This window comes from Pithys albifrons, chromosome 2 (assembly GCF_047495875.1).
Source record: "Pithys albifrons albifrons isolate INPA30051 chromosome 2, PitAlb_v1, whole genome shotgun sequence".
NCBI lineage: Eukaryota > Metazoa > Chordata > Aves > Passeriformes > Thamnophilidae > Pithys > Pithys albifrons.
Genome location: NC_092459.1, coordinates 106,865,041 through 106,890,334, shown reverse-complemented (window position 1 = coordinate 106,890,334; position 25,294 = coordinate 106,865,041). Strand labels below are relative to the sequence as shown.

The window sequence follows — 25,294 nt, the reverse complement described above, 5'->3', positions numbered from 1 at the left end:
AGTACATATACACAGCTTTTACAGGGAATCCAACTCAGATCTCTTGCAGGAAAGTCACACCTTACAGATGGACTGTGTTTGCTGTAAGGGTCCCAGGAAAACTGCCATGTGAGTTCAGTGATAGAGCCTGCCTGTTTTCTAAAGTCTGCTTGGTCTTTGAGCAGCCCACAGGATGTGAAGGGGGTCCTTGGCAAATAAATAACATGTGGAAAAAGGGTAGGCCAAGGTGAAAGCTCACACTGTAATGGCAGAGACTGTCCTGGCTGCCCCAAGACAGTTCCTCTGTTGACCATGGTGACTTGGAAACAGGACTATGGAGTTGGACCCTGCAACTCTACCAAAAAGTCAGCTCAAAGATCTCAAAATAGGCAAATTTAAGTACTTCAGGTACTGTGTTACCTGAAGTGTGGCTCTGTGTGCAATACTATGGTCTTCAGAGCCTTGGGAAAGGGGAAAGCAGAAAGCGAAGTTGGAAGCTGTGGTTGGGAGCGTGCTGCAGCAGCAAGCAGAGGCAAGAAGCCCTCTCTGGAAAAGGGGGAGCACAACGGAAGGTAGAAGAAATCTGTGTAAGCTGTCATGGTGCAGGGGAGGCAGAGAGGTTCAGCAGCACCTTGGCATTGTGGTGTTGACAGAAACCATACACCAGTGAGGTGGTGGCAGTTCCTCACCTGCACTGCAGAGGTAGGGGATCACTTGAGGGAGAAAGCACTGCTGGCTGGGAGACAGGGACCATGCCTTCAGCTCATCAGGGTCACAGGTGGCATTGCTGGCAGGTCTATTCCTAGGCTGTGAGTCACCTGGACACTTGGATGTCTGGCCCTGTGTCCCACTGGGGACCGCTCCACAGTGCTCTGTGCTTGGGACAGGCTGGTGGGTGTGTGCTGGGATCATGGTGACTTCGTTCCTCTCTTATTCCTGCCTTTTTCTCTCCCATCTGTCTGTCTGTCTGTCTGTCCGTTCGTCTGTCTGTTTCTCTGCAGGCGTTTCTTTGAGGGAGTCTCTCATTCTGGTTCCCAGACTGAGATCGGCAGTCTGCACAGCCAGAAAGGGCAGGATCAAGAGTCGGGCAGCCCTGTGAGTTACACCACCACCACCACTTGCCCTCTTCCCTCCCCAGTCAGCCCAGCATCCCTACAGTGCCTGCACTCTTGAGACCACAGCTCTTGGAAGCACCTGCCTGGGGCTGCTCCTTTCCTTCTTTCCTCCTCTTTTTACCAGCACAGGCAGACAGGTAGCGATGGGGGACATCCTCTGGGGCTAATCCCAGGGGGATGCCAGGCTCTCCTGTGGGAGCATGTGTTCTGTGGGGCCAGGTATGGGTCACTGGCAGCTTCCCTGCTCAGTGTGCTCCATTTTGCTCTGACCTCACTCCCTGTCCCCTAGGGCGAGGCAGACAAGCGGAAGTCAGGAGCACAGCGGCCACAGGAAGAGTCCGGAGTGGAGGTCCCTGCAGTGGTGAGTCCAGGTTATGAGATGTGGTGTTCTCTCAGACCCCACCTTGCTTTCTGGAGTACCATCAGCCTGGGAGCAGGGCTGGGAAGACAAGTAGATTGTACTGGAGAGCAGTAAGAGTGGAGTGAATGTTAGGGTCTGCAGGTGATGCAGCCCAATCTTCTTGAGGGCCCTGCAGCCTTTGCTCTCCAGGGAATGCTGCCAGGCCTGTCTTGGATGATGGCCATCCATGTGTGCAGTGCAGTATGTGTGAAGTGACTGTGTGTGGCCCTCAGGAGCTGGCTACAGAGGAGCCATGTCCACGGCTAGCCCCCTCAGAGGCTGCCACGAGGGAGGGCAGCGTGGATAGACTGGGCCCTGGGACCAAAGTCGAGCTCCCCAGTGCTGTGTCCCCCAGGTAAGGCAAGTCTGTGCCCCATGCCAGGGCTGTGTGGGCTCCTGCTGGCTCTCTGGAGCGAGTGGGGGTTGGTGGAGATTCGATTGCCTCAACAGTTTTGCTTCTGCTTCTCATTCACAGCAAGGCAGAGAGCAAGCAGTTGTGGCGTCCCCGCAGCACCTCTGTGAAGGACCGGCAGAGCTCAAAGGGACAGGGTGGCCGTGCCAGCAGCCTGGACAGTGAGAGCTCTCCAGACTCGTGGCACAGCACCCAGGTGAGGTCCTGGCAACAATCTCACCTGGAGGCTTCTCATTCAAGAGCTCTGCCAGCTCTTCAGCCATGGGCAGAGTGTCCAAGGCGGCTGACTGGGATTAACCTTCATGGTGATGCTATCATAGGTGCCCCGAAAGTCTGTTTACGATCAACTGAACCAGATCCTGGTCTCAGATGAGCAGCTTCCTGAGAGCATTGTGCTGGTGAATGTCACTGAGTGGCAGGGACAGGTGAGTAGGCATGATGGGAGCTGGCTGCAGAGGGCTAGCTGTAAGCAGGGTCCTCAAAGATTTTCCCAACCATGGCAGAGTGTCCTAGGGAAAATGGCACTAGTTGTGTCCTCTCTCCCAGCCCTTCAGAGAAACAATGTATTTACACAGTGCTGAGCCACATACAAAAGAGTTGGGTGTGTCTCCTCTGTCATGTGCACATAGCAGTACAGTTCCAGAAAGGCTGGCTAGCAGGCTGTTCCCTGGGCCCTCACTGCTTGGTCCTGGCTCCCAGGAACCCCAGGGATCAGAGCTTAGCTGGATGCCCTGGCAAAGCGCTCCCTACCTCTGTGGGCACCAGGCCCTGTGAAAAGCAGCAAAAGTAGTCCCCACTCAGAGATGGAAGAGTGTCCCCTGCTGTTCACAGGAAGCGTTAACTGCATTGTCTGAGCTGGGGTCTCCAGGCAGGGGGGCACGTGAGGTCTTCCTGCCTCATGCCGATTGTGTCCATGTAAGGATGGGCCCAGCCCCTGACAAGAACCTGCCTCCCCCATACCTGGAGGAGCTCACCACTAGAGGTGAGCAGGGACACATATGTGTGTGCGCAAACATGCAAACAAGTGATTAGGTAAAACACCTATGAGATCCCTTTGGGATCTTGCAGCTACATCTAACGTCCAGAAAACACTGCTAGAAAATTTTATGGCAGGCAAAAGGGCTTCTCAGTGAGAGGCAGTGGAGTCTTGACTCAGGCTGTGCATTCTTGACATGTTCCTGCTCTAACACTTCTCCTGGATAAGGCCGAAAGGATCAGTGCCCACTCCCAGATCCTGTCAGGGTATATTTTAAGCCCCCTTGTCTAGCAGAACTTGTCTAGCACAACAGTTTTATCACTGTTGAACTGCATGCTGACACCTGAAGAGACACAGAAGGATTTTGGAGTGCCAGAGTGGGAGAGAGAAAGAGGCAGACTAAGCCTAGAGCTGAGCCCTGCTGTGGGATGGCAGGATTTAAATTGTAGGCTCTCTGGATAAAACTGCTTATCTCAAGGAGCACAGTCTGGTTCTTGGGACAGTTTTGCCCTTGCCATGGCAAGCATGGTGACTGCTGTGCTCAAAGATGAGAGCAAAGAGCTGGGGCAGCTGGCCCCTACAGCAGATATGGGAGGGGTGGAGATGCTCAGGCATGCAGCCATGGATGATCTGTTGGCTTCAGCTTACCCATACTGCATGGGTGGGGACAGCTCTATCCCAGAAGGCACTGGGGCAGGGCAGGCATGGGTATGGGCTGGTGCTGGCCAGCACAGCCATGCCCCCAGGGTGCCTTAACCTGAACTTTCTGCATTGGCAGTACGTGAGTGAGCAGCTCCAGGCACACAAGCAGTTGGTTGTATCCACCTGCTCCGTGGCGGACATCCAGGCAGCCTTCAACACCACTGTCTCCCGCATCCAGCGATAGTGAGTACAGCTTGGGCTCGGCCTGGTGGCACTGTATGAATTTAGAGAGGGGTTGGGTATGGCCCTGGCTCCCCAGGGCTCATTAGGACCCTTTGGGTTTGTGGACATTAGTGTAGAAACAAGTGTAGACCTGGGGAAAGTGGGGAATCCCAGTGCTGCTTTTGCCCCTGGCAGTGCACAGCAAGCTGAAAATTCTCAGTAATGGGTTTCTGTCAGCTGGCCTGGCGGGACATATCCCATGGCCCACCTACACATCCCTTATGGTCTCCTTTTCTCTTCCTTTGGCAGCTGTAACTGTAATTCTCATATGCCTCCCCCGGTGAAGGTGGTGGTGGCAGGGGACCAGAGCTACCTGAGTGTTGTCCTCCGTTTCTTTGTGGAGCAACTGGCCAGCAAGACACCTGACTGGCTCAACTACCTTCGCTTCCTGCTTGTGCCGCTGGGTGAGAGCCACTGTGAGCCAGGCCCCAGGCCTGTCCTCTCCTACGTCCCCAGACTCCCCTGCCTGGAGCCAATGCTGCCCTTCCCACTCATAGGCTCTCACCCTCTGGCCAAGTACCTGGCCTCAGTGGATAACAAATACAGCACTCTCTTCTTGGACACAGCATGGCGAGAGCTGTTCAGCAGGGCTGAGCCACCCACTGCAGGTGAGGAGCAGGACAAGCTGGCATCTGAAGCACCCTGATAGGGAGCCCAGCTGCCACTGAGGCCTTCATGGTGCTTTGTGTCCACAGACACTGTGGACATTGCTGGCCGTGTTGCCCAGTTCATCGCTGGAGCCAGCCTCTCTCACCAGCTCCCCATCTCTGAGGCGATGCTGACATACAAGCAGAAGAGGTGAGCATGGCCCCAAGGTGCTTGTCCTCCCTCATGTGGCCCGTCTGGGCTGTGCCTGGGACAGGGTTGTGGGACACAGGGGACAAGTAAGTGAGGCTCTGCATTCTGCTGACAAGCAGCGTGGTGCTGGGGGGATCTGGGATTCTACAGTGAGAGGCCTGTAGCACCATTCCCTGCCACCTCCAGGTGCACTCGGCCCCTCCAGCAGCTGTTGCTGTGACAAGCCCCAATGGTGGGGACCAGCTGCCAGGGCTGGGATGGGCTGGATGGGGGCTGTAAGCTGATACTGTGCTGCCCGGGGGTTGATGCTCGTGTTCCAGCTGCACTCTCACCTCTGCCTTCTCTTGGTTTCTGGCACTCAAGGAAGAGAAGTCTCTATTTTGATTTTTATATCAGGTATTGGCTTGTGCTTGCTGTGCCGCTGCCTGGCCTCCCTCCACCTTCCCCCATGTGCGTCCATCCCTCTTGCTGTGCAGAGGAGCTGTGACCCCAAAGTGGGGCAGGGTTGCCCTCCCGCATGCAAGCCCGTTCCCAGCACCGGAGGGGACAATTCCTTGCCTCCTTGTGTAGTGTGCCCTGTGCTGCCATGCTGGGGACAGGGGGTCCCATGGGAGGGAGGGCAGAGGAGACAGTCCCAGTGGTTGTGAGCCAGCATTGACCCCTGCCAGTGAAGGGGTGCCTGAGCACAAGGCTAGTCACATGGCACTTGGTTCTCAGCACATCCAGACCCTGACCAACCTCTCTTCCTTTTGCAGCCCCGACGAGGAGTCCTGCCAGAAGTTTGTCCCCTTTGTGGGGGTGAGTGTGTTGAAGGGCCAGCAGGCCACTGGGGATGAGGGGAGAGAGGCAGCACACAGCCCTGCTGATGCTGGCTGTCCTTTCACTCATCTATCCTTGCAGGTGGTGAAGGTGGGCCTGGTGGAGCAGTCTTTCAGTGCCTCTGGTGAGTCCCTGAGAGCCCACAGTCCTCTGCTCTCTTCTGCACTATGGGAGGCCCTTGTTGGTGTCCTGCAACCACCACAACCCATATTATTCCTCCCCAGTGGACTCGGATGATGCCACAGTCTGCACCCCCTCCCTGCTGAGCTCAGCACCAGCCAGCAGTGGAGTGACTCCCTACGGCAAGGAGACCGTGAGCACTCCACCACCCTCCCCATCCGTCAGCAGTGGCCTCTCTGGTGCTGGGTAAGCAGACAAGCTCCACTCAGCCTGAGGCAGCGGGGGCTGGGGTAGGAGGGTTATTGTGTTCCCAGTAGGGCAGGCTGCAGCTGGGCAGTTGGGAAGAAGAGCAAGGGCAGCACGTGTGTGCTGCATGGTGCTACCCATCTTGCCCAGGTCTCTGAGCCCTGGTGTGGAGGTGATGGGCCTGCAGGTGGACTACTGGACAACACAAGGGCTGGACAGGAAGAAGGAGGGTGACAAGCGGGAGACGGGTATCAAGAACACACTCAAGAGCAACTTCCGCTCACTTCAGGTCAGCCGCATCCCTGGCACAGGGGAACTGGTGCCCCCCAGCACCATGGCCATGACTGTGGTCACCAAGGAGAAAAACAAGAAAGGTAAACAAGACAACTTTGGGTGTTCTATGGCTGTGGGGCCACAGTCCTTTGCAAAAAGGGTGGGAAGGAGGACAGGGCTGTGATCTGGCCCAGCAGGGGCCATTCAGTGCAGCCAGCCCTGAGGCAAGGCTCCCACTCAGGGTCAGATGGGGACATCCTAAAATTGGTCTTGTCTGGCCTTGACCCTCAGTGATGTTCCTGAGCAAGAAACCTAAAGAAAAGGACTTGGAACCCAAAAGCCAAGTTATCGAAGGGATCACACGCCTCATCTGCACTGCCAAGCACCAGAACACCATGTTGCGAGGTGAGGGAAGTATAAGCCTCTTGGAGCTCTAGGGAGGCAGACCACGCAGCACAGGCTGGCTGTGGCAGGACTGTGTCTCACTGCACCCTCTTCTCTCAGTCTCCATAGATGGAGTGGAGTGGAATGACGTGAAGTTTTTCCAGCTGGCAGCACAGTGGCCAACACACGTCAAGTACCTCCCTGTGGGTATCTTTGGCTACTCAAAGAGTGTGTGAGACATGGGGGCATCCTGGAATGGAGCTGCAGTGAGTTGCAAGAGGAGACAGAGAAATGGACATGCTCTTGTCCCCATCTTCTGTGGCCCATTCCCTGCCTGCTCTGTGGAGGGGGGATACCACACCCCTAGCCTGTAGGCCAAGAACCATGAAGGTGAGGCTAATGAGACTGGGTCCACGCACTCTCCAACACCAGCCAGGGCACCATGCCATCTGCCTCTCATGACCCCCAACAGCAGCCTGGGACACGGGTTGGCACCAGCCAGCAGGGCCCCAGGAAGGGCTCTGGGCCCTGCTCTCCACAGATGCACCTGCCAGGCCAGCCCCACAGCCAGCCAGGGCTCCAGCTGGGCTGGGCCCAGGCAGCTTCGTCAGTGCTGCAGCCACCCAAATTGCTCCGTGTGGGGGCCAGGTGCTGAGCAGGGCCCACCACCCCTGTACCAACCCTTGCCAGCCCCATTGCCAGCCTCATTCTGCTGTGCCTGGCCATGCCCTCTGCAGCAGAACCTCAGCAGCTTTTCCAGTCCCCCTGCAGCCCTGCTGCTGAGGCTGTCCTCTTCATCTCTCCATCCCTTCCCAACCAGCCCTACCCCAGGGTGCTGCCAGCTGGAGGTGTGGCATGAGGGCACCTGGGTTTTTTTTTTTTACAAATTATATTTTTTTTAAATTTATTGTACGGTTACTTTTCAGGATTAATTTTAATAAATTAATGCTGGTACCATTATGGCAGGGTGTGTGTGTGTGTCCCCATGTCTGAGGGCATGACTGAGCACAGGTGCGGGAAACAAATTGTGGGCAGAGTGTAGCTACTACCACCACTCCAGCAAGCACAGCAGGGTAGGGTGCCTGAGCACACCAAAATGGCCTGGCCATACTCCCAAGCCCTGAGCCAAGTGAGCTCTCTGGCAGACAATGAGCCGGAACTGGATGGCACTTGCCTTGTTTAAAAACTAAGAGGTACTCAGGAAGAAACAGACTGGACCCAGCCTGAGTCCTCCCAGCCAGTTACTCATCTACCTGAATGTGGAAAAAGTCTTTCTCCTTTCAGCAAAGGCCAGGCTTGATGCAGTCTTGATCTCTACAGTCTGGAAGGCAACCTGTGGCTGGACCTGGGAGCTGGAGGGTGTTGTGGGTTTAGGAGAGATGTACTCCAAGACATGAGGCCTCCCCTCCTGGCGCCGGAGATAGCCCTGGTTTAACAGGTGCAGGATGCAGGACAGCACGTCCACACTGTGGCAGCAGAAGCTCAGGAACTGCACACCTGGTCCCAACTCGCCCTTCTGACAGGCATCAATCACCTATGGCAGCAAGAGGGCCCCACACTGCAGTGTGCTGCAGCACCCACACAGCCCCTCTCTGCCCCCCAAGGACCTCCATACCCTGAACACCAGGTTGTCGATTTGGAGCTGTTTCTCCACCTTAAGGATGCGGGTGATGAGGCAGCAGAGGACATTCCTTTTCCTTTCCAGGGTGCTCACCTCAGCCTTCTCTGTCTGCAGGTACCTCTGCTGGGGCAGCAGCCTCAGGTGGTGGCCAGAGGCCTGGGCCAGGGCTGCCTGGTTCAGCTGTAGTGCACCTGGAGCTGGCACCCAACCCAGGGTCAGTCAAGTCTCCAGCTGGGCCCTGACGGAGCCCCAGGACCCAGGTGTGACTGCTGGACCCAACCTGGGTGTCCGACTACTGCTCACACAGCTGGCCACCACAGCCTGACCCCTACACAAGGCCCCAAGCAACAGCCATGCACACAACCCCTGGCTCCGTCCCCAACCCCCCACACTGACCCACATCCTATGTGTGGCCCCAAACCCCAGCCCCACATACCGCCCCCAGCCCCGTATCTGCCCTGACACACAGACCTGCACCTCGGAAACCGACAGACATTCACCCCAGCTCACTCACTTGCCCTATGAGCTCATGCACCCCTAACCCCAGCACCCACTCAGGGCTCAGAGCAGAACCTCCCCAGGAGTGCCCCAGCCCAACATTCACCTCCTGGTGTGCAGCTCTGCACCAGGATGCCCTGGCTGTTGGTCAGCGGTGTCAGCGCGTGGTGCACCAGGTCAGCAGGGAGCCCTGTTGCCTGCAGCAGGGCCTCCACAGCCACCTCCTGCAGCAGGGAATGGGAGGTGAATGGCTGGCCACGAATCCCTGGCTGCAGGCCCAGCCAAACAAGGGCATCTTGTGCCCCAAACACTGCCGGAGACCCCACTGAAAGGGAAAGGACACAGCCCTACCACGCTCCAGCATCCACTGCCTCCCTCCTCGCACTGTGGCCCCAGCTCCTACCTCGCTGCTGTTGAAGCACAGCAGGATGTACATCTGTAGCGTGGACACGTGGAGGACACAGTCTCCAAACTGCAGCTCAGCGTGGCCCAGCCACGTCCACTGCAATCGCCGGGGCTTTCTGCACTCCCAGCCCAGCTGGCTCTGGCCTGCCAGGGACAGTGTCAGCACAAGGGCCAGGGACCAGCCCTGACAGGCACTCCCAGCCCACCCCAGCACACTGCCACTTCTGGCTGAGCTGCTGTGGAGGGTCTGGGCCCCCGTGGGATCCACACCCCGCCCCCACTGCTGCAGCACTTACTCCGCCAGCAGAAGTTGGCAAACTCATCCAGGGGGGAGCTCAGCGCTGCTGAGAAAAACCTCCCAGGGTTATCCATATAACAGAGTGGGGAAACAGGCCAGCAGCGCGGGGACAGGGCCAGCACCTTCACCTCTGGCACATTCGCCACTGAGGCTGTCTGCAGCACCTGGGCACAAGGACAAGAGGGCAGCTCAGGTCAGGCTCCAGGATCCCCCTGAGGAATGCTGGTGGCCTCCAGCCTCCCCACCTGACCCTCACTTTCACCTCGTCCAGGCCTGTGTCCAGCTCCAGCAGCTGCTTATCCTGCTCCTGCAGCTGGAAGAGGCAGAACTGCCGCTGGAGCTCCTCTGACTCAGCCAAGTTGCTCAGCATATCTTGGGGAAAGCGGCTGGGGAAGCACAGCCTGATCTGCTCCACGATGACTCCTTCCAGCCAAGATGGCCCTTGTGTCAGCAGCCGGTCCCCCAAATAGTGCCTGCCACAGCCAACAGCGTCAGGTCACGGGTGAGCCTGAGCCCCATGGTCATCAGCCACCCACCAGGAGACGGACACAGCCAAGGCACACACGCCCAGCAGCACACGCATCTTTCTTCCCCCCTGTCCCAGCAGGGAATGTGCCTCTGCAAACTGGCAGCACCCATAGGCCCTCCACACACCAGAGCCAGGAAAAGCAAATTGGGAGCACCATTGCCACACTGGGCCAAGCTTTCCCACCATACCATGTCACACTGCACCAGGCCCCTGGTTCCGTGGAGACACAGCACCCTCACCTATAGAAGTGTTCGAAGGTGTGGGCGAGCTCCAGGCCACTGAAGACAACAAAGGGCTCCAAGAACTGCTGCAGCTGCTCCAGCGGCCCTGTGCTGCCCACAGCCCTGCGGAACTTCTGGATCTGCATGTCAAGGTAGCGGGCCAACTGCTCGCTCACCTGTGAGTGACAGGGCTGGCTGTGGAGGGGACTCACCGGGTGGCCACAGTGATGGGCTGGGGGAATATCCCTTGGGGGAGCAGCAGGGAAACTCCGGGGCTCTCAGGCAGGGGACAAGGGTGCCCAGGCACCAGCCCGAGGCAGGGGTGTGCCAGGGCCAGGCCCATGCCATGACAAGCGCCACACACCTGCAACTGGGGACTGTCTTGGGCTGCCACAGAGCAGGGCTCCGTGGCTCAGTGGAGATGAAGACACCACTCACCCAGAGCTTGCCCCAAGGCCACGGGTCAGGGCAGCTCCCCAGCATGCACTCGCCCGGGCCGACAAGACTGGTGCTGCACTCCCTTGACTCACATGCAGGGCACTCGGGAAGGAAAGCTGCAGCAAAGCCCCCGCGAAGCCTTGGCCCAGGGCCAGCAAGAAGGCAGCCTGCTGTCCAAAGAGCTCCTCCGTGGCACTGCGCAGGCACTGGTACAGCCTGCAGTATCGCTCCGCAAAGTCTGGCACCCGCCCTGCTGCCTTCAGGAACCGCTGCACCTGTGGGACGCAGCGCGACAGGGGTGAGCTGTGCAGCAGAACATGCCCGTGGGAACGTCTGCAGCCCCAGCTTTGCTCTGCCAAAACCAACTGCCCGGGTCCCAGCCAGGGGCCAACTCAGGGCCCTGGAGCTGCTGCAGGCTGCTGAGAGCTTGTGGTGAGGACTGGGCAGGGTCTATGTGGGCACAACAGAGGCACAGCAGCAGCCCAGCAGGAAGTCAGAGGTCCGACACTGTACCCTTCTCCTGGCCTGCAGCATATCCCTGGGCGCAGGGCCTGGCTAACACCTGAGCCATGGCAGGGGGCAAGTGCAGCAGGGCTGTCTTCACATCACTCCAGGCTCCAGGGAGGCCTCGTACAGCCCTGTGCCCTCCCCATGCTCCCAGGGCACTGCAAGGCCTCACTCCCTGCTCCACCCAGTGTGGGTCCCATACACCCTCTCCCAGCCAGCCCTCCAAGCTCTACCTGCTGCTGCACCACGCCACGCCAGCACCGCGAGACTCCCCACAGGCCGCTTGATTTCTCCACCACTGCCTTTGCAGCTCTGGCTGGCAGCTCCTTATTCTTCCCCGCCTTCCCACCTGCCAAGGGTCAACCCTGGGGTCAGCACGGCTCCATGGGCAGGCCCCACACACTGACCAACCACAGCTGGGCAGGCACGGCCACTGCCGGGGCATGACCACAAGTCTTTCCTGGCTCGGGAGTCTCTTGTGCCACAGGGCCCTTCCCCAGAGGAGCTTCATGGCCACAGCCTGACACCCTGGACCCCAGTCAGCCCAGCCCCACGGGAGAGCAGCCCCTCACTCACCAGCTGCTCTTGTCTCCTCTGGCTCTGGGCCTCCAGGGTCCACGTGCACCAGAAGCTGGGTCAGGCGCCGCACGCAGGAACCAAAGGCAGCCCGGCATCCCGTGGCACGGCGGGGTAGCTCCACACTCTCCAGGTACTCGCTCAAAAGCCAGGCCAGGGGACTGACACCATCAGGGTCTGCAAGGCCAACCAGACTCAAAGTCAGGTGCCTCTGCCTGGGGCACAGCATGGATTGGTCCCAGAGAGTACAGAGTACCTGGGCTAGTGATCCTCTGCACCAACGGGTTCACCAGGGCCTCCCAGCATGTCCTGCCCAATGCCCGGGCTGCCTCGTCATCAGGAAGGAAGCGGTCGGCAAAGCCCTGCTCGTGCTGCAGCACCTGGTTCAGTCTGCAACAGTGACCAGACAGCACACAGTGCCCATGGCTGGGAGAACTCCCATGGGAAAGCAGAATGCACGGTCGCTCCCTGCTCTGCCCCTTGCCAGGAATGATGGCTCGGTGGCCCCAACAGGCCCCAGCAGCCAGGGCCCCTTGCTGTCCCTGGGACCTGCCTGCAATGGCCCTTGGGCCAAATTGGGGTGCTGTGCAGTGCCTGTTGGCATGAGATCCTACCGTGTCTGGCTGACCTCTGCCATGTAAGGACGTGCCAGCCCCTGCGGGGGACCAGCATTCCTCTCTGATGGGTTAAATGAGCCCACACACCCAGATCAAACCTGGGGGACCCCAGATGGTCGTGGCTCTCTGGGAGCACTGGTGGCCAGGAAGGAACAAGGGCTCCCTGCTGTGCAGGCAGGACACTCAGCTCCTTTCCTAGCCATTCAGTCCCCTCTCAGGCTGCCAGCAACAGCCCCCTGGGCCCTGAGCCACCAGGGATGTGATGGCACAGGCAGGAGACAACTCACCTGCCAAAGAGGTGCAGCAGTTGCTCCCGGTCCCGGCAGATCTCCCGGCACCAGGTTTGAGCCCGAGCAGTGCAGGAGAGAAATGTCCGCCGGCACAGCTGCTCCTTGAAGATGGGCCAGAACATGGGCTTGGGACCCAGCACCTCAATGCCACGCACACGTGTGTCAATGCCACCCTACACAAGAACATGACCCTCAGTTCCTCAGACATGGGCCTGGCACTCTACACTGTCAAATCCCTGGCCCAGCCCTGTGCTCCCGACCTGCTGGCACCGCTTCACTCGGATCTGGATGATAGGCCAGAAGCGGGTCATGTTCTCCAGCAGGATCACTCTGCTGTCCGAAGGAAGGATGGTCACCTGCAGGCAGTGAGTCCTCAGCAGGCAGCTGGCATCAGCCACATGCTCCCCTGGCCTCCCCCTGTTAAAGCCATGGCCTCTATACCCAACTTGTAACCCCTTCTGTATCCCCAGAGCCCCAGCACAGCCTCAGGACTTTACCCCACCTGGCCCCCACTCCTGGCTCACCAGTCTGCTGCAGCAGCACACCAGCACACCAGTCTGCTGCAGACAGGCTGCAGGGCTGCCCATGCCTGAGTCTCCAGCACCTGCTGGAGCCTACAGCCCAGAGGAGGCTCTCGCAGTGCAGCTCCTGCCATCCCCACTTGCCCATGGCATCTCTCAGGGCCTCACTCCAGGGCCAGACCTACACAGGACACAGCAAAGACCAGCCTGCCACTCCCACAGGGACTCACCGTGTTGAGTTCCGTTCTGATGGTGGCAGGGCTGTCTCCCCCCAGCACCACAACACGGCATGGCATATAGCTGGAGTCCTCGCTGGACACCAGCATGCTCATCTCCCTGCAGCACAGCAAACACAGGGCTGCCCAGCGGCCTCACCTCCCTGTCCTTGCCCCAGACAGCCCCACGCACTGCCATCCATGTCCCACTACCCGCAGGACAGGGACTGTGGCAGGGCTTGCACAGATTCCCAGAGCCCTCTCCTCCACACACAGCCCTCAGCCCTCCCAGCCTCAAGGCCCGCCAGCCTTCCCAGCCCAGCCCTACCTGATCACCACACCACACTGCATGTGCACAGTGATGAAGTGTGAGCCAGTGCTGCCGTTCGACTCCCAGTATGTCCTGGGGTTCCTGTCCATGAGCTTGCTGGCCTGGTGCGGGTTGGACGAGACTTGCACCTTCTCCCAACACTTGTCCTCCTTCATCCCCATGTTGGACACTGTGGGGATAGCACATGGAGCCTCCAGCCACCAAGCAAGCCCACGAGGTCAGTTCCCAGTCCTGACACTCACCTTGGCACAGGTTGTGCAGGAAGACATCAAAGAAAGGGATGCTGATGGGCTGGTGGCTCCGGCGGTGCTCCTCAATCTGTCCCAGGACCAGCTACGGGATGGGGCAAGGCTCTTACCAGGAGCCTTGGATCCTCCTCCCCTTTCCCACTGCAGGGCTGCGGCAGGCAGAGAGCCTGTCCCTCAGTGCCAGGGACAGCCTGATGGCCCCAAGACCCAGTGCCTCAGCATGGCTGGGCCACCCCAGACCCACCTGGATGCATCCAGCCAAGATGCTGGTTGTCAGCTTCTTGTAGAGGCTGGCATACTTCTCACAGTCTGTCAGCAGGGTGAGCAGTGCTGGCACCAGCGACGGAGCTGTGCTGTGCTTTTCCAGGGCTTTCGACAGAGCCTTGTGTGTGCCCACGTGGCACATCACCACCACACAGTCCTTGCTGGCAGTGGCCAGGCGGTGCAGGAAGCCAACAACCTCCTGCAGCACCTGCTGAGCCACAGCGCTCAGCAGCTGGGGTGGTGCCAGGAACTCCCTGGGCCGCCCCAGCAGTGGGTGCAGCAGCTCCATCCCCCCACCCCAAACTGCACCAGTGCCTGCCAGAGTCTGGCCAGGCACAGTGCCGGGCATGCAGCCATCAGGACACTGACACGGCCAGGACAGCCGCTCCCAACCTATCCCGGCATGTTGAACACAATGCCAGGCTGGGATCTGCTTCACCAATGATGGGCCCAAGTGATGCACAGCACAGCTGGCACAGCTGCCCCTGCTTGCAGGGATTCTGAGGGTCCCCTCACCTCCAAGTTGCTGCTGTGGGCACTTAGGGAGGACACACAGGGCTCCACACACTCGTGCCAAGGCAGCACACCCTCCTGATAACTGTCCAGGAACTTGTTGAGGATCCTGAGTGACAGAGGGCATCTGCTCAGGCCTGGGGCAGATGGGCAGAAGTGGCAGAGGCAGACCTGCTTCCCTACTCTACTTGGAAGGCACCTCTCAGGGACAGGGAATCAAGGCTCCCCAGGTACCTCGGACACCCCAGCTAGGCACTTCCTGTGCTGCCCCTGCATGTCCTCACCAGCACTCAGACACATGCTGCTCTGTCCCCACATGACCCTGCACCCAGGACAACCCAATCAGCACCTGCTTATGTGCTGGAGGCACCTGCTCCTGCCTCTGGTCAAGACCACCACCACCAGAACCCACAAACATCACCATCAGCACTCACACACCTGCTGTGGGGGCCCCAGACTCCCACTAAATTCTCCTGCACCCACCTGAGGATGCTTAGAGTCATGGTCTTCTCTGCCCCCAGCAGCTCCAAGCTGTGCAGCAACAGCCTGAAGCAGCTGTGGTCCTGCAGCAACTGGGACACCTGCCCAGAGGTGACAGAGTCTTCACTGCAGAGCTGCCGCTCCAGGGCCACCACCACCTCCTTGGACAAGGCGTCATCCTCCAGCCTGCCTAGAAGCATCTGCATGCCCTTCAGGTCCAGGGGGGGCTCTCTGCCTGCCATGACAAGGACACGTGGGCCCAGCCCAGACACTCGCTTGAGAGGCAGCAGCCTCTCAGGGTGCTCTGCCCTGGCAGGTGAGGCAGCCCTGCCTGCAGCACCTGCGGGGCAATAGCACGGGAGGACGGGCAACACAGTACCTGCTGCCTCCAGGCCCAGGGGCAGCTGGTGCTCTGCGAGTCGGTTGATGGCACGGAGGGCCAGCACTGTGTGAGGACAGCCAATGCTCTGCCCGTCCCTCCAGCAGCTCTGCAGCACCGCGGGGAGATCACAGCTCGACAGCTGCTCCGCCAGGCCCCGGTGCCCATCCATCAGCATGTTTACCACCAGCAAGCCATTCTGCACCCCTGAGGAGCCCCTGCAGGGACAAAGTCATGCGGGCACTCTCCTCCCCAGGCACACAGCCTCCCCTGCACCCACAAGCCATCTGTCTGCCGTGCCCATTCTTCCACACTGCAGAGGCTTCCCCCAACCCCAGCTGCTGTACACAATCTGCCCCTACCCTGGGACCCTCTGCATGGTGCTCAGGGCAGCAGGGATGGTACTCAGCAGGCTGGCAGAGCCCTCGCTGGAAGCAGAGCCAATGCTGGCAAAGATCTCCCGCATCATCTGCGCGTCACCTTGGTTCCAGGGCAAAGACTTCTCACTGCCACCTCCCGGCTCACCGTCTGCAGCTCCCACAAGGACCTTCAGGGCCTGCAAGGTCAACAGCAGTCCAAAAGGGCAGCAGGCATCTCCACCACACCTGAGTGAGCCTGCACACTGCCTGCCCAAGTATGGCATCCCCTCTGCCGCTCACCGCCAGGCCAGCCTGCTGCACCAGGGCGGAGGAGCTGTGATGCCGCATGCAGGCCAGCACGGCCCGCACACCGCCCTCTGTGGCAAATGGCACGCGCCAGTCGTACTGCACCATCAGCACGGCCAGCAGCCGCAGCATCACCGCCACCAGCGCCTTCTCTGACGCCTCAGTGATCAGCAGCTCCACTGCCACGTGCACCAGCTTCTCCCTGCTCGGGAATGGACAACTCAGGAGGAGCCTCCCGGCACTGCCACTGCCACACCAGCACCTTGGGCCCTGCCAGCCAACTTCTCCCTGCCCACACGGCTCTACTGCAGCTGGGTCAGCCCCAGGAATCAGCCTGCCTGGGACAAAAGGACACAAAATCCACCTCTCCTCTTGCTAAGCACACAGGGAGATACCAGACTTCACACTCCCACTGCCACCTTCTGGACTCCCAGCTCCAGTACTGTCCCCAACCCTGGCGACATGGCCCTCCCCAGGGAGCAGCAGGAGCATGCGGCACCCCATGGCTCACCCAGCACATCTGGTCCCCAGCCTGGCCTGGGCTGTGCCAACTTGCTGCTTGGATTCAGGTTCCTCCTCCAGGATCCTCAAGATTTGCTTGAGCCCAGCTAAGCGCAGCCCCATCGCTGAGCTGCTGCTCTCGATCACGTTCACCACGGCTGTAATCTCGGTCAGCGAGCTGCTCTCACTCACCCCCTTGGAGCTGCCCAACACTGGCCGGAAGAAGGGAGGTGTCAGTGCAGCAGTAACACCCCCAGCAGCTCCCAGCAGCACACCCAGCACCTGCAGGTCCCCCCACATCAAGCAAGCACCAGCTGCTCAGCCCCGCATGCCCTGCCCAGAGCCTTCCTCTGTTTAGGCAATGGCACCACTGCCAGCACTGCACATGTGCCCCAGCACAGAGCAGGACATTACCTCTGATCTGCTCCTCCGTCACCTCAGGGAAGGACAGCCCTTCACTCTCAAAGAGCTCACTGAACAGCTGGGAATCCGACTTCACCACCACAGTGGGGACTTGGGGTGGGACTGTGGCTGCAGAAAGGTCTTCTTTTGTTGCCTTGGCCATCGAGGCTTCAGGGCCAGTGCTCCTGCAGCCATCGCTCTCTGATGACACTGCAGTGCTCCTCTCATCATCCTGCTTGGCTCCCCTATTGAGGAGGTATCTGGCATAGACGTGGGAGCCACGCAGGTCACACAGAGTGCTGCCCTGACACTGCTTCTCCAAGACCTGCAGCACCTTCTGGGCCAGCTCCACAGGTACCGACAGCTGGATCAGGGCTTCTTCATCCACCTCCAACAGCCAGACCAAGAGGGTCAAGTTAATCTTGGACTCGCCACAGACCTCATGCCTCTTGTGACAGCCAGTGGCATTACAGACAGAAAGGCTGCACTGTCTGAGGTCCCCAGGGCCAGTCCCCAGTGCCACCCTCCTCTGGCTGTCCACAACCCAACTCCCACCAGTCCAGACCTCCCAACTGCACTCACGACCCAACTGCAACTGGCAGAATGACCCCATGGGTTTGCCTCGCCTACTCAAACCTCTCCGGACAGTCACTCTCACTTCCAATCATGGGAGACTGCATTTCCTCTCATCTCTCTTCACAGCTTTGCTGGGTCAAGCTTCCCGTGGTTTCACTATCCCCACTCACCCTCCCATTTCTGCCCCATTCAGGCTTTCCCTGTACAGCTCATGCTTGCCATCTCCTCTGGTCCAAGTCCATCCCCTAACGTTTTCCCTTGCTCTCTCCCTTCCATTTTCCCACTGCAGGCACTGCCCCATACCTGCTGTCCCTGGTCCTGCTGGATGACAAAGTTGATCTCTTTCTGCTTCTGTGCTTCCAGCTTCCTCACAAAAAAGAGCAGCTCCCACCACTCAGCACGGCTCAGGGCCTCTGCAGCCTGGGTAGGCGGCTGTCCCAGGTAAGGCAGGGAGTACAGCCCTCCCAAGGGCTTGCCCAGAAATGGCTGTGCAACTGCAGGACAGCAGAGCAAGGAAAGGCACTGTCAGCTCTGCCAATTTGCCAGTTCCCCCATCCTCTGCTGCATACCCCACATTCCCCAAGGAAAAAGCTCATGTGGACCTTGAGGCAGAAGAGGTCCCCAGACCCTGCTGGTGGAAAGGGAGGGACAGTGGAAGAAGGGCAATACGCTGGAAGGAGAGAGATAGGCCGCTCACCTGCTCTCAGTCTGTGACTTCGTGTCAGGGTGTTTACCTTCTGCTGACCCTTGAGCTCTTTTTGCCCTGAAGCGCCAATGATCTCAACCATGTGCCAATGAACCCAGTATGTACAGCCTAGGGCTTGCCAGTACACCTGAGGACGAGAGCCCAACACACACCCAGCTAAGGGAAGGCAAGCCCAGCCCCACTGTTCCCATGAAAGGCTGCACTATAGCCTGTATCACAGCAGAGCAGACAGGCGCCTTGTTAGCCCGAGCTTCCCCAGAAGAGGGTACCTGGACGGATTGCATGCCGTCGTTGCTCTGGCGGAATTCACCCTCATCACCCGCGCTGACCTGCTCATAGTCCTCCAGCATGCGCACCCGCATGCCGTACACGAGGTTCGCCTGCACGTACTCGACGTAGCTGCTACGGCTCGGGAAGGCTGACCGTGTCTTGAAGGTCATGGGCTCTTTTGGTGGGGAAGAAGGGACTGCTTCAGCAGCAGTGCTGGCTGAAGTCTTGTGCTGGAAGATGGAGCGGGTGGTATGAGGCCAGAACTCCTGTCGGGGCAGCAGCTCTGGCTTGTAGCTGTGGTTCCAGCCCATCACATGCACCAGCTCTGAGATGAGGTTTGCCATGGCCATGCTGAACTCAAATTCCTGCTTCACATGGTTCCTCTCCTCAGGGAACGGGCTGGGCACAGCACAGCCCTGCTGCTCCTCTCCCTGCTCCACGCCACTGCTCGGCTTATCCAGGAGAGAAATGGCACACAGGTAGCGCTTCACCAGGACAAAGAGCAGCTTCCCAGGGACCTGCAACAAGCACAGCTGTCACACTCAGCCTGCAGAGGACCTCCGGCCCCCAGCTCTCTCTGAGCCACCAGCTCATCCACAGCCAGGCTCCCAGCAGAGCTCCAGACCAGCCCTGGACCTCCACTCTCACCCTTCCTGAGCCCTAAAGCCCCACAGGCCCAGGGCTGGCAGGGCCTGCCACTACCTGTGGAAGGTGAATCCCCTCAAAGGACATGCACTGCTCTTCAGAGGATGTTATCTCAGCAAACAGCTCCAGAAAGGTGCAGCGACTGTCAAAGTCCATGTGCTCCTCAATGCCATCCTGCTGGCTCAGAGACAGCAGGACATAGGCCCGGCTCTCTGCAACAGCAACAAAAACTCTTCAGGCCCCATAAAGACAACCCTCACCCCACCCTCCCTGCAGGAGACACATCCACAGGCAAGGAACAGCTTTGCTGATGCCTGTCACCTGAACCATGTTTTGTCCTTTCATCTGGAGTGGCAACATTTTGCTCCTCAATGTACTTTTCCGACCACTAAAGCTGTAAGATTTGCCCAAAGTAGCAACCCCAAATAACTGACTCCAGATCAGGGTCTCAGGGAAGAAAAGAAGTTATGTTTTAAACTGAATCAGCCCCTCATCTGCCCCACTTCAGAGCTGCATGAACTCAGGCACTAGGACAGGAAAGTCAGATCTCTTGCAGGGTACACCACAACCAGGAACCTTCCAGGTGCACCCAAGCCTCATCAGGCATTTCCAAGCCACGGCAGCTCCACTTAAATGAGAGAACTGGCTGAGGATCAGCCTCTACCCACCCCAGGCTTCTGGCAAGCCCCTTGGCACTAGTCTTTATTGCAAGGGTATGTGGAAGGACACTGTTTTTTTTTTCTAAGTGTATCCAGTCAAGGACGTTTTCACTGCAAAAAGCTACAGTAAGAAGGAAGACATAAACAAGAATATAAAGAATCAGAAACATGACTGACAAATGCTAATGCAGGCAATGAGAAGAAACAAATCTGGTCAGTCAGAATAATTAGTAAGGACATCTGGAGTTTAGGAATGACTATTTCTCAGTAAGATTATCTGACTAATTGGAATTGGCAAGGAACACAAAAGGAGGTGCACAGTAAAGGATATAAAAGGCACCAGTCATGTTTAAACCATGGCCGGTCAGTGTATTTGTTCGACAGCCCAGTACCAGATCGACACAGTTTGTCCTAATTTTTTACATCCTCTTATAAAATCTTTTTTAACTCTGTCTCTACCTAATGTGTGTGTGCACTGCAAGAACTGAGTGCCAGCTACTGGTGAGACCTGCGTGAGTTGCATTTGGTACCAGGCCCTGGAGCCTGACTGGGGGCATGGGAGCCCTGTGGAGTCAGCAAGTGGAGAGACTGGCAGTTGGAGGTGCCATCACCCTCTGGATCTGGGGAGAGTCTCAGGGATTTGAGCCTGGAGTGCCAGCCACTCGTAAGACTGGTGTACAATGGACTCAGTGTAAGCTACTCAAGTCTGATCAGGGGTGTTAGGTGTCCCTGGCCTTAGGTGCCAGTGCAAGGGTCTCAGTGCTTGTGACTGGAGCAGGGAGGGTCCTTGGCCATCAGCTGCTGGGAAGAGAATAGTGTGTATACCGAAAAACAGGTACTGGAAGGCTGGAAGGCAAGTAAGGAGTTCAGCACCCACAGTTGAAGCAGGACTGCAGTACCTAGTGCCAGGGGGAAAGGGCGAGTGCCTGTGTCTTTCCCAATCCTGCTGTGCATGGAGTGTGCAATTAATTGGTTAGCAAAACTTCAAGATGGATTAGCTGGCAAGTAGGAGGTCCTGGGTCCAGACCAACATAGGAGATGGGTGGTGGTCAGTGCTGGAAGACCCGAGGGACTTGTGCATATGGACTGTGGAAGGAACAAATGTCTGAGTGTTACATGTTTGCTAGCACGCATCAGGCTTGACAAACTGATGAGCAGGGGGACCCCCAAAGCTCGTAGACAGGCTTGGATCCAGCCACAAGTGCAGGACAGACATAGGGGCCATGCTGGTACCCAAGGGATCCATGAATGTGTGTGTACTTGTGAACCTGGAAAGTGTGCTGGTAGAAGTGACCTTCTGTCTCTGCTGGAGAAAGAGCATGAGGGGACATGGCTGTCTGTGCCTGTGTTTATGTGAGTCCTGTAAGTACATGCTGTTGAAGACAGCACCCTGTCTGTGGCCAGCCATGTTAGAGTCCTGCATGTGTCTGTGCTCTGGGACAGGTGCTCAGCTTCGCTACTGGTTGAACCTTCCAACAGGAAAGTGGCAGCTGCATCCCTCATGCTGAGAAACCCCAGACTCCCCAGGCTGGGCTCTAGTGGTGGAGCAGGAGAGGTGCTGGGGTTGCTGGAGGAGAGGACATCCCTAACATCCCTTAACACTCCTAACTGTTAATCAGCATCCCAGCTCAGAAACCTGTCAGGGGAAAGAGTTTCTAGCTCTTACAGCACTCCAGACAACTACAGCTGAGGAACTTTGGAAGATCCAGACTGATTCTCCCCCTTTTGCCAACAAGCCCTGAGACACGCTGCTTCCCAGGCATCTCACCCCTGTCAAAGGACTGGCACCCCTCAGCTGCTTAGCAGCACCTCCACAGTGGCACTGAGCAGCAGCAGCCCCCACCTGCATCATGTGAAGCCAGGGCCCGCAGCATCTTGCCAGCACTGCGGCGGATCTGCTTCTCCTTGTGGCACAGCACCTTTATCAGCATGTCCAGGGCTCCCGTCTCCCTGAAGGCACCCGCCAGGGACCCAATGCTGGCGTAGGCACTCAGCACGTGGACAGTGTTCAGGATGGAGGACTTGGGCGTCCCGGCCTCGGCCACCTGCCGCACTGCTCTCTGCACCAGGTTCCTGACATCAGCCTTCATCTCCAGCAGCGAGGCTTCGTCCAGCGGCACATCTGCAGGCGGCAGACTGGGTGCCTTCTCCTCTTTCACCCATGGCCCTTCCAGCTTCCTCTTGCCCAGCAGTGCCGGGCAGCTGGCACAGACCTCTTCTGCAGACATCCACATCGAGATGTTCTCTGGCTTGGCCTCTGTAGAGGAGGCACTGCTGCCTCCCACTGCTCTCTCTTCCAAGCTGATCACGCTCCACTGGATCAGGTATTCAGGTTGGCCGTCGTGGCCTCGCCGCTGCCGGAGCAGCTCCTCTGGGTAGGCCTGCAGTTTGGGTCCCAGCTGCACAACCAGGTTGCCATTGTGCTTCTCATTCACCATGGCAGCAGATGTGCCTGCAGAGACAGAGGGAAAGCAGGAGCTGGGGAGAGGTCACTGAGGCGTGCTGTGGCTAGAGGTCTGTGATCCTGTAGGTCACAGTGTTGGTGACATGGCAGTGCAACCAATAAAATGTGCTTTTAATGCTGGCTGTAGTCATGGTCACTGTTTTAAGCCCTGAACACTAAAAGTCTAGTGAAGTATGAGATATAGCTCGCTTTCTCCTTGGAAAACTGTGTTTGTGTAGAAAAAAGGTAACAGGGCAGAACACACTAATTTTTGGACTTTAAAATGGGCTGTGGGCATGGCAGGAACACAGTCAGCAGTACCCTGGAAGAGCAGCTTTCCCCGGGAAGCTGAGCTGCATCGCCAGGCTTCGTGCTGATGGAGCTACCCGAGCCAGGTGGCGCACGCATGCTGGACCGGGGGGCCTGTGCCAGTCTATACTGGAGGGCTCCGCAGCATACCACGCAGCCGGGACTGGCACCACGGTGCAGGGACAGGCCTGCGCCCGGGACAGACACGCTAAAGGCTGGTGGCACGGCACTACCATCACCGGGGAGCGGGCTCGCGTGGGCAGGCCGCGCCAGCAACAAAGCTCCCTCCAGGCGCGGGCCAAGCGAGAGCTCGCCAGACACCGAGCAGCGTCCGCCCCAGCGTGGCTGTCGCACTCTCTCCCCAGCCGGCCGGGGCCCGCCCCGGGGCAGCTCCGCTCGGGGCGCCTGCCGGCCGTGCCCAGCCCGCCGCTCTCCCTCCGCGGCGGAACCAGACTGGGCCGGAACCGCCGCGTTACCTCCGGCACCGCTCCCGCGCCGCTCCGGCCCGCGGGCGCCTGCGCTGGCTCCGCACCGAGCGCGGCTGCGTGAGCCGGGCCGGGCAGGCGGGACCGGGAGCTCGGGCCGGGAAGAGGCGGGAACTGCAGGACTAAGGCAGCGGCGAGGGCTGTGTGAGGCACAGGGCGCACAGTGCAGTACTCGGCGGGCAGCGGGACAGGGAAGGCGGCGAAGGAAAGGGGCAGCAGCGAATGGCGCCTGAAGCGCGGCTGGGGAGCAGTGAGGCGTCACCGGGGCTGGGAAGCACTGAAGTCTGTGCTTCCCTGCTGTGCAGCAGGTCTGTCCGGCTGGGAGCTGCCTTCCTGCCCGCTTGCCTTCACTGCTCCACAACTTGAGGGTGCGGGAAGAGCCCAGCTATCCTACAGCTAGATTTGGCACAATTGTGCCAAATGACCCCACCAAGTCATCCAACCCACCTCCAACTCAAGCCAAGGCAGTCCACAACCCCATGCTCATCTCTCCTGGCAACACCACTACCAGACCCCAAGGCCCTGTGCATAAAAGGCATCAGTAGTGCGAACAGTGGCATGAAGAATGCTTTATTGGCCCCTGGCATCACTCCGCTGCTGTGACCCGTGGCAGGTTGACATAGCTCTTCATGGGTGGGAGAGGCTTGATCTTGCGCCCAGCCCAGCCACCCTTGCGGTGCCACAAGCCTGTGTGTGGACGCTTGCCCAGCCAGCGGTTCCGGCCTGCCTTCCCAATCACCCGCTTGTTGTGATCCACATTGGACACACGGCCCACTGTGGCCACGCAGGTCTCCAGCACCTATGGGACAAAGAAGAGTTGCAGCCCTCCCTGGGAACACACATTGGCATGTCCAGGCAGTCAAGCCAGGGGCAGCATGGCTCCTTTACCTGCATATGCCTTTTGGAGGGCAGCTGTACAATGGCTGTCCCATTCACTTTCCTCAGCAGCACACCACAAGTCCCTGCAGCACACAAGAGAAGAGGCAGCTGCCTTGAGCAGCGGGTCAAAATATCCCCACACTGTGGCAGGCACTTCCCCAGGCTGGGAACTCCCCGAAGCCCCTGCCATTGTACTTCATGCAGCACTTCTCGCTGAAGACAGGGCCTTGAGGGATGAACAGGGCAGGCCCTCTCTGGAGGGCTGTTTTGCAACCTTAATGTGAGGAAAAGAGAAGACAGAAACTCCCTCTCACTGGCCACCCACAATGGTGCACTCCCTGCTGCCCTCTTCCTCTGAGTGGAACCAGACCACTACAAACAGTGCAGGGCCTGCTCACCAGCTGCCCGGATGTACTGTGCTCCCTTCCCAGGGTGGCTCTCTAGGTTGCAGATCAGCGTGCCGACAGGCAGAGCCCCCAGTGGGTATGCATCCCCTTCGCTGGCCAACACTGGAAGACAAAAACTGACAAGTTGGGCAAAGAGCAGCTGATGAGCCCCTGACAAGGCTGCTACAGCTGCCCCTGGCCCTGGCATGCACCTGCCATCCTGCCAATGTGAGAGGAGTTCTTGATGATGTCCCCCGGCTGCATGTTCTCCGTGGCAATGATCCAGCGCTTGCGGTTGCCGCCGGCCACCAGGGCGATGTCAGCCGACCTGCACGGGGAGCCGGCGGCGGCTGAGCAGGAGGTCCCCGCTGGCAAGACTGTCCAGGCCCCGGGCGGAGCCCACACTTCGCACTCGCCTGCAAGGGTCGTATCGGACAAGGATGACCTTCTCGGTGAAGGGCTCCGGCGGGGCCCCCTCCTCGTAGCGCAGCCGCTGGAAGTCGATCATGCGGTACCGCCTCTTGTGTCCCCCGCCGATCCCCCGCACGCGGATGCGGCCTGCGGGACACAGGAACGGCTGCAGGCGGGACCCGCACGGCACCGCCAGCCCCGGGGGCTCGCCCGGCCCTGCCCACCCGCCCGCGCACCTGTGTGGTCGCGGCCACCCGTCTTCTTCATGCCCACGGGCCGCACAGTGTACTTGACCCGGCACTTCCACAGCGGGTCGGTGGTGCAGCGCGGCGCGGAGCCGCCCAGCGCGCGGCAGACGGCAGCCGGCCCCGGCAGGCAGGGCAGGGGCCCGGGAGGCAGCACGGAGGCCCGGGCGCGGCGCGGGGCCGCCGACAGCAGCAGCGCCCCAAAAGCGCGGCACATGCCGAGCACCGCCATGTCCGCGCGGAGGGGCTGGACCGGGGCCGGCGGGGGGGGGTGCCGGCAGGGGGCGCGCGCGTGTCGGAGCGACGGAGGCGGCG

At 59.1% G+C, this 25,294-nt stretch overlaps 3 protein-coding genes across 9 annotated transcripts in view; 1 reads left to right on the top strand and 2 right to left on the bottom strand.

The window, feature by feature from the left end:
* Positions 1–7,406, top strand: part of LOC139685098 (phosphofurin acidic cluster sorting protein 1-like) — a 72,686-nt gene extending 65,280 nt beyond the window's left edge. For 2 of the 3 annotated variants that reach the window (XM_071581690.1, XM_071581710.1), the window contains exons 10-25: positions 981–1,074; positions 1,384–1,455; positions 1,728–1,849; positions 1,970–2,102; positions 2,227–2,331; positions 3,661–3,767; positions 4,056–4,210; positions 4,304–4,414; positions 4,502–4,604; positions 4,968–5,000; positions 5,360–5,402; positions 5,505–5,547; positions 5,648–5,789; positions 5,940–6,163; positions 6,354–6,467; positions 6,567–7,406. In XM_071581690.1, the coding sequence (XP_071437791.1) occupies positions 981–1,074; positions 1,384–1,455; positions 1,728–1,849; positions 1,970–2,102; positions 2,227–2,331; positions 3,661–3,767; positions 4,056–4,210; positions 4,304–4,414; positions 4,502–4,604; positions 4,968–5,000; positions 5,360–5,402; positions 5,505–5,547; positions 5,648–5,789; positions 5,940–6,163; positions 6,354–6,467; positions 6,567–6,682 (1,717 nt within the window). In that variant the 3' untranslated portion in view covers positions 6,683–7,406. The remainder of the gene's footprint in view (positions 1–980; positions 1,075–1,383; positions 1,456–1,727; positions 1,850–1,969; positions 2,103–2,226; positions 2,332–3,660; positions 3,768–4,055; positions 4,211–4,303; positions 4,415–4,501; positions 4,605–4,967; positions 5,001–5,359; positions 5,403–5,504; positions 5,548–5,647; positions 5,790–5,939; positions 6,164–6,353; positions 6,468–6,566) is intronic. The other variant, XM_071581698.1, reaches the window with a different exon arrangement.
* LOC139685083 (cullin-9-like) lies at positions 7,258–23,125 on the bottom strand. 5 transcript variants are annotated; one of them, XM_071581639.1, is made up of 30 exons: positions 23,050–23,125; positions 21,665–22,273; positions 19,220–19,374; positions 18,517–19,035; positions 18,239–18,374; positions 17,845–18,035; positions 16,978–17,353; positions 16,574–16,775; positions 16,057–16,396; positions 15,760–15,953; positions 15,398–15,615; positions 15,022–15,253; positions 14,542–14,647; positions 14,006–14,236; positions 13,756–13,846; positions 13,511–13,682; positions 13,198–13,303; positions 12,707–12,802; positions 12,444–12,619; positions 11,796–11,929; positions 11,540–11,716; positions 11,197–11,312; positions 10,549–10,731; positions 10,037–10,194; positions 9,531–9,741; positions 9,267–9,432; positions 8,969–9,114; positions 8,672–8,789; positions 8,062–8,264; positions 7,258–7,980 (listed from the first exon to the last, which is right to left on the bottom strand). In XM_071581639.1, exons 2-30 carry the CDS (start codon positions 22,257–22,259, stop codon positions 7,696–7,698), a joined length of 6,033 nt encoding a protein of 2,010 aa, XP_071437740.1. In that variant the 5' UTR covers positions 22,260–22,273; positions 23,050–23,125; the 3' UTR covers positions 7,258–7,695. The 5 variants fall into 5 exon arrangements, with proteins under 5 accessions (XP_071437740.1, XP_071437749.1, XP_071437758.1 ...); XM_071581648.1 differs by having other exon boundaries at positions 14,006–14,233; XM_071581657.1 differs by having other exon boundaries at positions 7,259–7,980; positions 16,057–16,264.
* Positions 23,126–23,603: 478 nt separating this feature from the next.
* MRPL2 (mitochondrial ribosomal protein L2) lies at positions 23,604–25,283 on the bottom strand. The gene is made up of 6 exons (XM_071581613.1): positions 24,971–25,283; positions 24,740–24,881; positions 24,536–24,651; positions 24,336–24,446; positions 23,947–24,020; positions 23,604–23,857 (listed from the first exon to the last, which is right to left on the bottom strand). The coding sequence occupies exons 1-6, from the start codon at positions 25,209–25,211 to the stop codon at positions 23,645–23,647; spliced, it is 897 nt and encodes a 298-aa protein (XP_071437714.1). The 5' UTR covers positions 25,212–25,283; the 3' UTR covers positions 23,604–23,644.
* Positions 25,284–25,294: the final 11 nt, after the last annotated feature.